General features: G+C 53.6%; 2 protein-coding genes across 5 annotated transcripts in view; one reads left to right on the top strand and one right to left on the bottom strand.

Annotated features, from left to right (window-relative positions):
* Window positions 1-9,470, top strand: part of ZNF385C (zinc finger protein 385C) — a gene marked incomplete at its 5' end in the record, with an annotated part of 28,581 nt that extends 19,111 nt beyond the window's left edge. The window contains 7 exons of one of the 4 annotated variants that reach the window (XM_080826339.1): window positions 336-484; window positions 2,335-2,445; window positions 4,048-4,213; window positions 6,130-6,423; window positions 6,958-7,151; window positions 7,454-7,564; window positions 8,045-9,470. In XM_080826339.1, the coding sequence (XP_080682465.1) occupies window positions 336-484; window positions 2,335-2,445; window positions 4,048-4,213; window positions 6,130-6,423; window positions 6,958-7,151; window positions 7,454-7,564; window positions 8,045-8,281 (1,262 nt within the window). In that variant the 3' untranslated portion in view covers window positions 8,282-9,470. The remainder of the gene's footprint in view (window positions 1-335; window positions 485-2,334; window positions 2,446-4,047; window positions 4,214-6,129; window positions 6,424-6,957; window positions 7,152-7,453; window positions 7,565-8,044) is intronic. The other 3 variants (XM_080826340.1, XM_080826341.1, XM_080826342.1) reach the window with 3 other exon arrangements.
* NKIRAS2 (NFKB inhibitor interacting Ras like 2) lies at window positions 9,366-13,534 on the bottom strand. Its single transcript, XM_080826343.1, has 4 exons — window positions 13,405-13,534; window positions 12,322-12,429; window positions 11,652-11,893; window positions 9,366-11,014 (listed from the first exon to the last, which is right to left on the bottom strand). The coding sequence occupies exons 2-4, from the start codon at window positions 12,413-12,415 to the stop codon at window positions 10,775-10,777; spliced, it is 576 nt and encodes a 191-aa protein (XP_080682469.1). The 5' UTR covers window positions 12,416-12,429; window positions 13,405-13,534; the 3' UTR covers window positions 9,366-10,774.
* Between the last annotated feature and the right edge of the window lie 1,211 nt (window positions 13,535-14,745).

Genomic DNA, 14,745 nt, shown 5'->3' with positions numbered 1-14,745 from the left:
CCCTCCTTTGGCCTGATTCTCTGCTGGGGTCCATTGAGGGTCCACTGGGGGTCTTTGGGGCTGCCTCTGGAGGGGATGGGAAGTGCATCCTAGGGGACTGGGAGCTAAGAACTGTGGTCTCCCTGCTCTTCCCCCCAACCCCCACTGTGTAGAGGAGAGGCACAGGAATGGACTGGGAGTGCCCAGGGCTTACCCAGTGCTGCTTTGTGAAGAGGGAGACCGTTCCTGCCCCAGCCCCACACCCAAGAAGCCCATCAACCTCTTGTTCTGGCTGTGGAGGTCGCTGTGAGCCCTGTGGCTCCCCATTTCAGACCCTGCCCTTCTTCCTCCCGCAGCAGGCCCAGCCTCCAGTGCCCCCAGCCCCCTGCTGGCCTCCCTGCCCCTGCCTGCCAGGCCTCTGCAGCCCCCGCTGGACTTCAAGCACTTGCTCGCCTTCCACTTCAATGGCGCTGCCCCGCTCAGTCTCACCCCCAACTTCAGCACGGTACGGGCTGGGCTGGTGGGTGGGGGCATGCAGCCGAGTCTGGGGGTGGGCAGGGAAGGTGGACACAGAGGGTTGGCTCTTGGAAACTGGGTATAAGTAGGAGCAACATCCCCAAGAGTGATTAGGTGCTCCCAAAACAGGGACCCCTGGGTCCAACTTTCCTTGGGGACAAGGAGCGAGGATGGAATCACCCCCTCCCCTGGTAATGATGGCTGGGCCTGTGGCCCGGAGGTCACACTTTGAGTTTTTGTAGAGGGACGTCTATGGATGATCTCTGTATGTCTCTGTGCATTGGGGGTGTGCCTTTCTGTTTTAGTTTATGTCTCTGTGGGTCTTTGTGTGTTACTTGTGGTTGTGGATGTGTTGGATATGTGTGTATTTGTAAACAATTCTTTGTGCCTTAATTAATGTATATGCCTGTGTCTCTGAAAGATGTTTTGTGTCTTTCTGTCGATTCTGTAGATGTTTGGTGTGTGTCTGACCTCTGAGTGTGTGTGGGGGGATGAGGGGTTGGGTGATTGTGTGTCTGTGAAGTGTGCCGTTGGTACTCCTGTGGGTCTGAGTCTTTTTGCATGGCTCTGGGATTCACACCTGCTTGTAGGCCTCTGTGCTCTGTGTCTGTGTATTTCCAAGTGTGCGTGTGTGTGAATGACAAGTGCAGGGAGCACGAATTTCACTTCACTATAAGAAGTACCCCCCATTCTTTAATTCTGAAACATCAAAGGTAATGATCAAGGAGCCCCCAGCCCATCCTGACAAGATGGTGGGAAATTCAGCCTCAGTCATCCTTAGGAGTCCCTTTCTCTCTAACCTCCAGGGTCACACAGAGGTCCACGGGAGCCTGAGCCATTTGGGGAGGGTCCCTGTTCTTTGGGTCCCTCTGTCACTTGCTGAGGCACCATGCGCACAGTCCCTTGGGAGCAGGTATATCTTCTCTTGCCTGCATCGCTGGGACCCTGCAGGCTGCGCTCCTGTCCCCTGTCTGCCCCCAGCCCCAGATGCTGTTAGGTGAGGGTTAGAACCTCGTTCTGTTCCCTGGGGAGTTTCTGAAACCATGCTTTTCTCTCAAAGCCTCTGTTCTCTTCGCTCAGAAAGGTCTGGAAAGTTCCTCTTGATAAGCAAGCCCAGACAACTGTTTTTGGTCCAAAAAGCAGTCCCTGAGAAAAGAGAATACAAAGGCTTGGATTTATAGAAGGAAAAAAAAAGTTAAAATAAGGAAGAGGGGGAAAAAACCTACACAAATTAATATACCAAAAAAAAAAAAATCCTACAACTCAGGGAACCGTCTGGTCTCCACATGCTGCCACCTGCCCCTTCCCGGCCCCCCACCTGCCCTGGCCATGCCCTCACTCCCCCACTCAGGCTCTGTGACAGTGGCAGAGCTGAAAAGATAAGCCTTCTCTCCCCCAGCCCACAGGCCCGGCACAAGGCTGGGTTATGGGAGAGGATTTCCAACAGAGAAACTCTTTGTCCTGTCCTGCTTCTCCCTGCCCCCAACTCTGTCCCAATAGTTGGGATTCTTGTGAATAAGGAAAAAAAAAAACCCAAACCAGAGACCAGAGGGGCAGCAAGAGATGCCAAGGTGATCACCGGGACATGGCAGTGTTTCTCGAGATCACGGAGGTCACCCTGGCCATCCCCCGCTCCCCTCACGCTGAAGCCCCTGCGAACAGATTAAGTCAGCCAGGGAGGAGATTGTTTCTTTTGTGTCTCCTATCCACAAGGATGGGAAAGTTCTTCCTATGTCCAGATGCCTGCCTTCCTCGATAGGCATTAGTTTTTGGCATTTTGTATTGCCTCCCCTTTACACCCGACCCCAGCATTGTTGTGCCCTCCCACCTTCTTCACAGATGGACCCGATCCAGAAAGCTGTCATCAGCCACACGTTTGGGGTCCCCTCCCCTCTGAAGAAGAAGCTCTTCATTTCCTGTAACATCTGTCACCTGAGGTTCAACTCATCGGTGAGAGGGAGTAGTAGAAACAGGCTGGGGAGGGGACTGGGCAGGGAGAGGGCTGGACACTGGGTGCCGGAGACTTTCCTAGAGGAATAGGTCTGGCAAAGGGACAGGGATCCATGTTTTCCGTCCCTGGGACGGAACAAGTCCCAGAAGACATGCTCCCAGTCCTTTACCCATCCTGTCCTCTCCTTTCTCCAAATTCCTCTGCCTTATCTCTAATGGCCCTGGAGTCTCCATTTCCCTCCGCTCTGCTTCTCTCCTGTGTTCTGGATCCTTCTGCAAGAGAAAAGACTGCCTTTTCCTGCTCTGGGTCCCAAGAGCCCCTATCAGTTCCTGGTCTGGAGCTGAGCTCTTAAAGCATGGGAGAGTTGATGTGTTGAATATGTCCATGCCCATCATCTTAATTAGTTCTCCTGATACTTTGTGAGATAGAGAGAAGTGCTATTATCATCCCCACTTTTCACATGAGGAAACAACCTCAGAGAGGTTAAGTGACTTGCCTGAGGCCACACAGCTAGTGAGTAGCAGAGCTGGGATTTGAACCCAGGCCTGGCTGGCCCCAAGGCCCACATACTTTCTACCATAGCCTACCTCCAGATGGTGGAGAAACCTCATCCTGGCCTCCCAGGGAATATTTACCTTCTGTCTGGATGATTCTGGGGCTTGAGAGATCTGCTCTGGTGAAAGGGTCTAGGGAGGGGCCACAGGGGCCCGTCTTTCCTACACTTGGGAGCAATAAGCAGGGGCCCCTGGTTGAAGGAGGAAGGACACCAACAGGCCAGATTCAGGGGCTCCCTCCAGGTTTTTGGGTTATATGAGTCTTCACTCTGAAGGAGGGACCATGTCTTCTCCATGCTGGGCCCCTGGCAAAGAGCAAATGCTCAAAAATGATTTGCTGTAAAAAATGAACATAGGGATGAATGTTCAGGGTGTACATACCCCAAGTGTGAGAACTGCTCTATTTTCTCCATTTGTGCATTTATGAACTTGGTAACTAACATTTGTTGAGCACCTGCTGTACGTACTAGGCCCTTGTCATTCGTGTGCTGTTTATTTTTATTTTTTTCATTAAAAAAAAAAGATTTTATTTATTTATTTAAGAGAGAGCGAGCAGGGAGAGGGGCAGAGGGAGGAAGGACCTCAAGCAGACTCCTGGCTGAGCATGGAGGCCAACAGGGTGTTCCATCTCACAACCCTGAGTTCATGACCTGAGCCAAAATCAGGAGTCAGCCGCTTAACCGGCTGAGCCACCCAGGTGCCTTTCATGTTCTTTTTAATTTCCACAACGCTGTGAGGTCAGTATTGTCACACAGTTTACGAGTCAGCAAACTGAGGCTCAGAGAGGTGAGGCGACTTGCCCAGAGACGCACAGCTAATGAGTGGCTGAGACAGAATTTGAAGTCAGAGGCTGTTTGCCTGGGGGCTCAGGTATGAGAAGGAATTCTGTAAACCTCAGGGGCACATGCGTGCTATGATGACAAGGACTGCCCTCTTGTCTGGCTGGGGCCCTGCCTCCTCTGACCCGCCCCCTGCCCAGTGCCAGCTCATGGAGGGGGCATGGAGACTCAGCAAATAAATGGTGACCCCAAGCCCTCCACTCCCCAGAACCAAGCTGAAGCACATTACAAAGGCCACAAACACGCCAGAAAACTCAAGGCTGTTGAAGCTGCCAAGAGCAAGCAGAGGCCACAAACTCTGGCCCGGGATGGGGTGCTGGTGTCCCCAACCCCAACTCCAGCCAGTGGATCCCCTGGAGAGCTGCAGAGCAAAGGTCAGTTCTGAACTTTTTTTTTTTTTTTTTTAAGATCTTATTTGTTTATTTGACAGAGAGAGACACAGCGAGAGAGGAAACACAAGCAGGGGGAGTGGGAGAGGGAGAAGCAGGCTTCCCACTGAGCAGGGAGCCTGATGCGGGGCTTAATCCCAGGACCCTGGGACCATGACCTGCGCCAAAGACAGATGCTTAATGACTGAGTCACCCAGGCACCCCCAATCCTGAACTCTCCTCCCTCCCCTCCCCACTCCCCAATCCAAATCTGGTTTCCGGTGTGGGCTTGGGAGATTTCTGGTTATTATTTTTGCCAATGTTGGGGTAGCCCATACATACAGAAAAAGGCACACATCACAAGTGTTGTGAGCCTTCCCAATCTGAATATACTGAGATCAAGAAACATGGCACCAGCACCCTGAAGCCCTCCTAGTCGTTCCCCTCCCACCCCCCACCCCCCGAGTCACTGCCTTGTCGTGTTAGCTTCCCAGGGCTACCACAGTGAATGACCACACAGTGGGGGGTTGAAAAGAACAGACATTTATTTTCTCACCGTTCTGAAGATGAGAAGTTGAAATCAAGGTGTCGACGGGGTTGGTTCCTTCATGGGGGCTCAGATGGAGAATTCATCCCACACTTCTCATCTAGCTTCTGGCGGTTGCTGGCCATTCTTGGCATTCCTTGGCTTATAGATTCATCCCTCCAATCTCTGCCTCTGTCTTCACATCACGTTCTCCCCGCGTCTCTGTGTCTTTACATGGTCTTGTTTTGTTTAAATTCAAGTTAATTAACATACTGCGTATTACTGATTTCTGGGTAGAATTTAGCGATTCATCGTTTGCATAGAACACCCAGTGCTCATTATATCAAGTCGTCTGCTTAATGCCATCACCTAGTTACCCCATCCCCCCACCCTCTCCTCCAGCAACCCTGTTTGTTTCCTAGAGGTAAGAGTCTCTTGCGGTTTGTCTCCCTCTCTGTTTTTATCCTATTTTATTTCCACTTGGTCTTCTTATAAGGACACCAGTCAATGGATTAGGGCCCACCCTGGTCCACTATGATCTCATCTTAACTACTTACATCTGTGAAGACACTGGTTCCAAATAAGATCACATTCTGAGGTTTCAGGCAGACGTGAATCTGGGGGCAACTCTAGTCAACTACCTCCATCCCTCCCCTAAGTGATCTTGACTTTTCATGCCATTGATCAGTTGCCCTTGGTTTTGGTGAATCCTGTAGTACGGAGGTTTGGTGCCTGGCCTCTTCAGTGTTGCGTGTAGTTGTGTAGTGCCCTCTTATGTGACCATACGACTTTTTTTTTTTTTTTTTAAATTCACTCTCCTGTTGTGGACATTTGGATAGTTTCCAGTTTTGTCTTTTTTTTTTTTTTAAGATTCTATTTATTTGAGAGAAAGAGAAAGAACATGAGCAATGGGTAGGGGCAGAGGGACAGGGAGAAGCAGACTCCCCACTAAGTGTGGAGCAGAATGCAGGGCTGGATCCCAGGACCCTGAAATCATGACCTGAGCTGAAGACAGATGCTCAACCAGCTGAGCCACTCAGGCGTCCTGGATAGTCTCTAGTTTTACGCTATTATGAATAGTGCTCTATGAATATCGCAGTGCACCTTTTTTGTGACTTCCACTTACTTAACAGTTAGCTAATAACTCTAGGTTAGAGTATCAGGGCTGTGAGGGCTTTCTGAGACCCCTCCGTCCAACTTTATATTTTCAAATGGGAAGCTGAGCCCCAAAGAGGCCCAAGTTGGCCCAGTGAGTTAGTGGGAGAGTGGTCTGGATTTCACTGCTGCTCATTCCTACATCAGGGACCCTTCCCCTTTGCCATGCCACCCTTAATATATCCCTACTTAAAATCGTCGTCTCAAGATGATTCTTACCCGATGTCTTCCATCTCCCCAGCTGTTCCTGCGGCCCCTCCTCCTGGCCCCCAACTCCAGCCACCGCTGACTCCGGACCCCACACCCAGGGACCCGGCCCACTCAGACCTCTTGGATGCTGCCTCCTCTTCCTCTTCTTCCTCTTGCCTACCCTGCTCCCCAGAGCCTGGGAGAGAGGCACCAGGGCCTGAGCCAGCAGCAGCTGCCGTGGGAAGCGGTGTGAGTGGGGAGAGCAGGAGCGAGAAGGGGCACCTCTATTGCCCCACGTGCAAGGTGACTGTGAACTCTGCCTCCCAGCTTCAGGCTCATAACACAGGTCAGTGCGCTGTAGTCTAGGGGAAGAGAGGGGCAGGCAGACAGCCCTCCCCAGCAGCAGGCAGGCTGGAGTTTCTGGGCATTTTGCTCAAGGGCTTGGTGACACAGGTGTTGTGTTCAGCTGTGATTAGGTGGACATTCTGGGTCCTCCAGCTGATGTGTGGGGCGGGAGAACTGGGAAGACAAGTCTGGGGCAGCACGAACTGAAGGATCCCTGGGAGAAGGCTGGAAACACCTCCTCCATCTGTCCTTAGGTCAGACCCAGACGGAAGGCAGGAGATGAGAGCAACGGGAAGCCGGGCAGTTCTGCTGCAAGAGGGCCTGGGGGTGCGGGGTGGCTGGTGGAAGCTACGGAAGCTGGGAGGACCTTGCGGAGGTGGGGACGAGAACTCTCGGGTGGCTGAGGTGCAGGGGAGCCCTTGCGGAGCAGCCTGCAGGTTTGGTGGGACGGCCAGACCGACCTAGTTCGGAGGGATTCTCACGGCCCTTGCAGCCCCTTTTTGGAGCTGATGGGCTGTCTTCCCTCCTCCCTCAGGAGCTAAGCACCGGTGGATGGTGGAAGGTCAACGAGGTGCTCCCCGAAGGGGCCGAGGCCGCCCAGTGCCCCGGGGAGCTGGACACAAGGCCAAGAGAGTGGCAGGGGGTCAGGGGGGCCGACAGGGGCCCAGCCCCCCTTTTCACTGTGCTCTGTGTCAGCTCCAGGTCAATTCAGAGACCCAACTCAAGCAGGTGGGAGAAGTGAGGCCAAGACTGGGGCTGGGGCTGGGGCTGGAGCAGGGCTGAGGGGGTGGGACTGGTGCTGCGTGCAGGGAGGGAGCCAGTGGAGGAAGAGGAGCTCAAGACTGGAGGGACAGTGGGATCCTGGAGGGCAAGGGTCAAGTCTCACCTCCCCTTCCCAGGGTGACACTCCATAAATGTATGTCTGACATGTGGCTCATGGGTGGAGGGTTAGCTTGTTGAGGATGATTGGGTAGTGTGGGGGGTCCTTGGGCTTCCTCATCCTGTTGCCAGTCTGTCTGTCTGTCCGTTAGCACCTGAGCAGCAGGAGGCACAAAGACCGCCTGGCTGGGAAGCCCCCCAAGCCGTCCAGCCAGCACAGCAAGCTGCAGAAACATGCAGCGCTGGCTGTGAGTATCCTCAAGGTATCTGTCTTCAGGCAACAGGACTGGGCCCTGGGGCCTGTGGGGAGAGGGTGGGCCAGAAGGGCAAGCTGGGGACTGGGGTGGGAGGCAGGAAGGAAACCACCCCCTCACACCCCCTACAAGGCTGCCTGGGGTGAAGGAGAGCTGGGCTGGGGTTCCCGGCCATCTTGGGATTTGCCTGAGGAATTTCCGGCGAGGTGGGCCGAGATAGTCATCTCAGGGTCAAGAGCGAGGGCTGGGCGTGCATCTCCTAGAGACCATCTCTGCCCCCACCCCCCACAGCCTCCTTCCTCTGGACAGGAAGACAGGTGGTCGAGAAAGCCCTTTGGAATGAGTGTTTGGGGGTGGGAAGGGAGGATTTAGGTTTGGAACCCTAAAAGGCACGTCTTTCCTGCAGCAGAAAGCCCAAGGATGGCACCCTGGGAGGGGTGGGGTTCTCCTGGGTCAGACTGTGTCCATTCCTCTCTCTCCTCTCTGCAGTCAAAACTGGCCTTGCAGAAGCAACTCACCAAGACGCTGGCGGCTCGCTTCCTGCCCAGCCCGATCCCCGCCGCAGCTGCCGCCATCTGTGCCCTGCCAGGGCCCCTGGCCCTCCGGCCTGCCCCCACAGCAGCTACCACCCTCTTCCCAGCTCCCATCCTGGGCCCAGCTCTGTTTCGTACCCCAGCAGGAGCCGTCCGCCCTGCCACGGGGCCCATCGTCTTTGCCCCCTACTAGGCTTCCTGGGGGAGCCAGGGCCCATTTTCCAGCAGTTGCTGTCCCTGCCTCCTCTTCCCGAGATGCCTCAGTTTCCTCCATCCCCCAGGAGATTGCCTTTTACAGCTGAGGGCTTCCTGTCCAATCTAGGAAGAGCTGGGCTAGTTTCAAGGGTACCTGCCCTTTACCCAGTTTGGATTAGGGAGTCCACTACTACCCTCCTGGCCCAAGGACCTTCCGTCCCCACCCTCCTTTTCCCAGCCTTCTCAGACTAGTGCTGGGATTCCCTGCATTGCCCAGCCTAATTAATGGGGAGCAAACTGAGAGATCCCAAAGATCTATGCAAAATCCTAGCCCTAGCCCCATGGTGCTCTTGTCTCCCCCACTCGAGACCATACTCCCATGGCCAGAGGCCCTAGGAATCTTAACTTTGAGCCTGGGGACAAGCCTGTGGGGGAGGCCGTCTCCATTCACTGGATTCTCCAGGGAATCACTGGAAGTGGCAGATAGGGTCTCAAGCTGGAGAGGGTTCAAGGCCATCTGGACAAGGTGACCCTGGGGGAGTGGAAGAAGACTGTGGAGGAGAAAGGGAGCAGTGCTGAGTGGGGAGCAAAGCCAAGATGAGGCTGGGGCTGAAAGCTTTTGGGGTTCCTCTGCTCTGACAAGATGGGGCTAGGAGGGGTAGGTAAGGGTGATTTTCTGGCAGGGTCCAGTTTTAACAGAGGTGATCAACCCCACACAAGCTCCTCAGCCTTTCATCGGTTCCTTGTGAACCCCAGCTGGGTGGGGGGAGCACTGGGTCTCAGACTCCGGACCCAGCAAACACAACCCCTCCCACCTCAAGGCTCCCAAAGAGCTTTCCCCTCTAGCTCCTCACCCCAAACTGGTCCCTAACACTAAATCCAACTTCCCCTCCTTCCAGCCAGCACCCAACCCCCTCACTGTGAAGCTGAGTGTTGGGATCCAGGATGAAATACTCTGAAGAACCATTTTCGTGCTGTCAAAGTCAATGTCACAACCTCCATCTCACCCCCAGCTCTGCTCCCTCACCCCACAATATGGGACTTTGCCAGTCTCCACCCGTTATCTGTTCTTTTTTTTTTTTAGATGTTTCCAATGGGAGGACAAGAAGGGGGGAGGGGAGGGAAACTTTTTGATAACAGTTGTGATTTTATTGTGTCCAATGCATCAATAAATGAATTCAAGCCCGAGCCTGTATATGCCCTACCTCAACTCGCCCAGCCTTGGGTGGGCTGCCCTACTCACCTCTCCCATCTCGGGAAGAAGGGGTGTGTACTAGAGGTCACTGGCTCCCGTGTCTCAGCTATGCTGGGTGTGCACACGAGGAGCATGACGTGGACACGGGAAGTTGTGGGTGACAAGTGTAACCACCCTTCCGAGTCCCAACAGATCTGTCAGCTCCTGAGAAGCTGCTACTGGTTTGCCTTGTTCTGTTCAGGCATCTGAGGTAAGGAGGGGCTGGAGGAGCACCTTGTCCAATCTTCACCATGGCAGCAGGCAGAGAAACACAAGTAATTTATAAATAGAAGTCCAGCTCTGAGCTGAAAACAACCACAGGAAGGGGTGAAGACCAGGCCCCACCGGTGTGAGGTCCGCGGACTGGACACTGGATGGCCGCTGCACTCCTGCCCCCTGGTGGTTGGGGGGGAGCAGTGTCTCAGCCTCCAGGGCCAGGAGGCATAGCACCTTGAAGAGGGAGAAGCCAAGGGCGCAGTAACAGCCAGCCCCAAGCCACAGGCATGATAAAATTTGAGGGCTGGAGAGGATCCAGAAGATCATCTAAGCAACTCCCATCACCTTACAGATGAGAAAACTGAAACCCAGAGAGGGGAAAGTCCTTGCAGGCTCCCAAAGCCAGCTGGTGAAGCCCAGCCATCACTCCATCCCATCTCAGCCAACGAGGGCCACGTGCTCCCTGAGCAGGAAGAGGAAGCAAAACAACTGGGGGGGAAGAGTGAAAGCGGAAAATTACACCTCCCAGGAGGCTGGCTTCTTTCAGCCAAGGAGAAGACAGTCAGAGCTGGACACCAGCAGGCACACGCATGCACACATCTACACACACACACACCTTTCTCCAGAGTCCAGGCTAGTGCCACAAGTGTGAGTGTGTGCGCATGTGAGTGTGCCAGTCCCTAGCAGGAAACCCACAGATAAGGGGACCCCATGACTGGAACCAGAGCTTGGACTGGGCACTTCTGCATGGCAGCTCTGCTTCCCACCCAGGGCACGTGGTAGGGGACACTGACCCACAACTGCCCCAGGTCACAGCAGCACAGGGATGATGAATGCTGGACTGGAGGGGGCTTGGGGGGGGCACTAGCCTAGATTATCTGCACTTCCCCAAGCTGAGAGGGAGCGAAACAGACCTGAGCCTGGACAGCCCAGCTGCCTGGCCTGGGAAGGACAGCTTGCCTAACCCCACCCCTGGACACATCTTCCAGAGTCCCAGCAGCTGGAATGAGGCTGGGAAGGTGGAGAAGAGATGGCGGCTCTTCAGCCATCCAAGGAGCCGCTGCCCTTGTTCTTACGGCTGAGGGGGAAAGCAGACTTGCTCTGGGGCTGGGTCATCTTGCTGGCCAGGTAGACGAAGGGCTCCAGCAGGGAGCGGCGGTCGGCCACAGACACCTCCCACAGCTTCACCTTCTCAGACTTCGCCCAGTGCTGAGCCACATCTGGGTCGACACGCCGCTGCTCCTGCAGGTCACACTTGTTGCCCAGGACCACGATGGTGACCTTGGGAAGATGGACAGAGTAGAGACCTGAGGTTGTACCGTGGACCTCAGGCCTGGGTGTGACGGCAGACACCTACCTAGGAGTCCTAAGATGAGTGAAAGTCTCACTGGCTAATGTTTCACCTCTTCCTAGATCAGAAACAATGACTAGAGAGAGGGAGATGGTTGCTTTGTCCTCTCCTTCCTCCATTTAAATTCTGGCCTCATTTGCCCTCCCTCCAGGAGTTCCCTTACAAGCCCTCTATCTCCTATGCCTGCCCATTACAAGCAATCAGTCTGTCTGTCTAAACACCTGGTAAGGGAGCATCCCCCAAATTCCTACAGCTTATAGGGGGATTCGGGAACAGAAGGGCCTTCACAGCTAAGAACAAGGAAGCATCTTCAAGAAAGATTAGTGGGGGCTTCTAGGATTAGGTCAGGAACCCCCGAAACTAAAGGAAAGCCTCTCTGGTCAAGCTGCCTCAACACATGGCTGCCTCCAGGGGGAAGACCGCCTCCCGTGGCCTCCATCCATCCCCCCTCTAGTTCCCACCCCACCTCCTGGGATACGAATGAAAATCAGAGCCATGCCAGGCTCCCCAAAGCCAGCCCAGGGTCCACTCCTGCTCATCACCAGTGTCCCCCACCCCCCCACACACCTCCTTCTTGTCCTTGGATTTGTCGATCTCCTTCTTGAGCAGCTCCACACGCTGAAAGGACTCTCGGCTGTCCGTGCTGTAGACCAGGACATAGCCGTCAGTGCAGGAGAAGCAGTGCCGGGGCAGCTCAGCCCCATCTCGGAGCCCCCGGGTGTCGTAGAAACGCACCTGCTCCCTCACACCCCGGTCGGTCTCAATGGAGCCCACGTAGATGTCCTCCTGGGTCTCAATCATCTCAGAACCTGGGATAAGATGAAGAGAAAACTTGTTTGTAGAGAGAAGGCAGATGGAAAATATGAGGGACTGAGTATATCCTAACGGGCTTACCAGCCAGAGAGAAAAGAGGATGTCGGGTGCAGGAGAGAGGGCCAGGGATGGACAGTCCAGCAGGACTGGATGACTTGGGGGGTGGTGGGAAGCAGGAAACAGACATTAACGTCATGCTAATCCCATGCTAAGCAAAAATGTGAATTGAGAACTTTTCCTCCCTGTCTCAAGTATTGGGTTTCCTCTCTTTGGATTTCAATATGCTAGGGTTAGGGTCATTATGAATTTTACTCTGTGGGGTGTAATAACCACCACTAGCAGCTTTTAGCCTTTTCGTGTTGTGATCAAATCCTACTTATTCTTCAACTTCTTCCACCATTCCCCCACCCCCAACAACACTCACCTACTACATGGTTCCCATACAGAAGCTGCTCCAGGATTGAAGTTTTGCCCACAGATGCCTGGCCACACACGACTACCTTGCAGCTCTTCCCCATGCTTAGCCTTCAACCTTGAAAAGCAGAAGCATACTTGGTGAGGTGGGATGAAAACAGGGCAGATCTCCCGTAACCGAGAGCCCAGGATCTGCACAGAATACACAGCCTCAGGGATTGAGCAATGTCTGTCCCCTCCTAGGGTCAGGGTGTACTGGAATGATATGTCTATGTCCACTAATGGACAGTGAGCTATAACTTATTCATCTTTGTTATAAGCAGTACAGGGCCAGTAACTGGCTCAGGGCAGATTGTCGTAAATGTTGCCATAAAGGGAAAAGAGTCTCTGGTTTAAAGGAGCCACTGCCCAGGCTCCCTTCTGTGCACAGGATGTGGAAGACCAGTTGCTGAAGGGAGCAGCTGGCTCAGCTTCCGGTCTTGAACCATGACTCCGTGGAGAAATAAGCAGGAATGCTGTTCTGTGTGGATCTGTCTCAAGCCGCTCTTCGTAGGAAGAGTGAGCAAATAAGGAGAGTATTTTGCCTTCTTCTTCTTTTTTTTTTTTAAATTTTGCTTTCTTGTATGATTTACCTGGACAGCAACTAATTCTAATTCCCAGTCAAGTCAATGGCTAAGATGAACATCAGACAGGAAAGAAAAGAGTGAAAGAATCTAAGGGGAAAATATGTGCTGCCCTTGGACTGACAAAGCGCAATGAGGAGGCTCAGACACAGAAACCCCTTCTCCGAAGAGGTCCCAGAGAGAGATCTCGTCGAAGGCATCCCAAACACAGGCTTCCGAGAAGGAACCCCCGACCAAGACTGCGCCAGAGAACAGATACAGATGTGTTCCCAAAAGATGTCCCAAACAGAGACATGTCAAGTAAAATCCTGATACAGACCCTTCCTCCCGCCTGCGGGCCCCGCAACTAAGGGATACCCCTAAGAGAGACTGCCAGAGGGCTTCCGCCACCGATTTTCCCCCCGAGGGAATCGGAAACAGAGGCCCGCCACCTAAGGGGGCGCGGACGCAGTGGCCTCCCAGCTCCGTACCTCCCGGAGCCCTCGCAGCACCCCGGCCGGGCCCCTCCAGGCGCGCCGGGACCAGGGGAGGGGCAGCACAGCCACAAGGACTCCGCTTTTCCTCCGGGGTCCTTCCTGGCTCCGTCCGGCCCCGCCCCCCCCTCCCCCAGCTTCCGTCCGGCGTGACCAATTCCGGCGGCGGCCAGCGGGAGCCGGACACACAGCGCCCCCAGAGGCCGGCGGGGAGAATGACGGGACCTTGGTGGGCTGTGCACCTGAGCGCACGGTTCTAGGCCCCCTGGAGCGAGGGGCCGGTGTCTCTGATGCCCAGATGTTCTTTCTCTAAAGACTACCATAGTGCAGTAACACTTCTTTTATCCAATCGTTTATTCGTCAGATGTCTTCTGAAGACCTACTCTGTGCCAGGTACAAAACCACATGCTGAGAGAAAAATGGACGAATTAGGTGGTCACGGTCGGGAGGAGCTAGACATCTAAACCAACAGTTACAGTACAGCACAGTGAGAACTATTACGGAGGTGCTGTGGGAACACAGCAAAAGGCATTTAACTTCAGGGACAGCGGGCATCACGGAAAACTTCCTGGAGGAGGTTATGTCTGTTTTGAGATTTGAAGGGTGTGGAAGGAAAGGGTGGAGGAAACCGGCAAAAGTCATGGCATTTTCTGGAACTACAAGTATATGGGGTCAATACTGATGGTCAAAAGGAGGCAAATAATCAAAGACCTTGTGTGGTAGGTCAAAGAGTTCAAACTGTATCCTAACAGTGGTGGAAAGCCATTGATAGATTTTATGCCAATGAAGTGGCATGATCACTTTTTGCTTTTAAGAAAGTCATTGGTAATAGCCTCTTGGCCTTTTGGCTAAGATCAAGTGTAGAAAGTCATTGGTAGGTAGGAGAAGAAAAATGGAGAGAGATGAGACTGGGGGCCTGTTAGGAGACTATGGTAGTATTACAAGTTTTAAAAATAAAAGTGATGGGATGCCTGGGTGGCTCAGTGGGTTAAGCCTCTGCCTTCAGCTCAGGTCATGATCTCAGGGTCCTGGGATCAAGTCCTGCATCGGGCTCTCTGCTCAGCAGGGAGCCTGCTTCCCTCCCCTTCTCTCTCTCTACCCGCTTCTCTGCCTACTTGTGATCTCTGTCCATGAATAAATAAAAATCTTTTAAAAAAATAAAATAAAAGTGATGAGAGCCTGAATTGGGATGGAACAGAGATAGATAGATTGAGAAGACATTGGGTAGGAGAATCACAAGGCTTGGTGACAAATTGGGAGTCAGGAGTAAGAAAGAGGGAGTTTATCATGTCTCCTATCTTTATAGTTTGGTGACCAGTTGCATGGTGAATCCATTTG

Source organism: Martes martes, assembly GCF_963455335.1.
Source record: "Martes martes genome assembly, chromosome: 16".
NCBI classification, from domain to species: Eukaryota; Metazoa; Chordata; class Mammalia; order Carnivora; family Mustelidae; genus Martes; species Martes martes.
The sequence above is the reverse complement of the archived record's forward strand: the minus strand, read 5'-3'. Positions and strand labels throughout refer to the sequence as shown.

Coding starts and splice junctions, on each gene's coding strand:
- NKIRAS2 (XM_080826343.1), bottom strand. CDS start 12,415: ATGGGGAAGAGCTGCAAGGTAGTCGTGTGTGGCCAGGCATCTGTGGGC. Junction 11,894..12,321: donor GTATGGGAACCATGTAGTAG/GTGAGTGTTGTT, acceptor ATCTTATCCCAG/GTTCTGAGATGATTGAGACC. Junction 11,015..11,651: donor AATCCAAGGACAAGAAGGAG/GTGTGTGGGGGG, acceptor CATCTTCCCAAG/GTCACCATCGTGGTCCTGGG.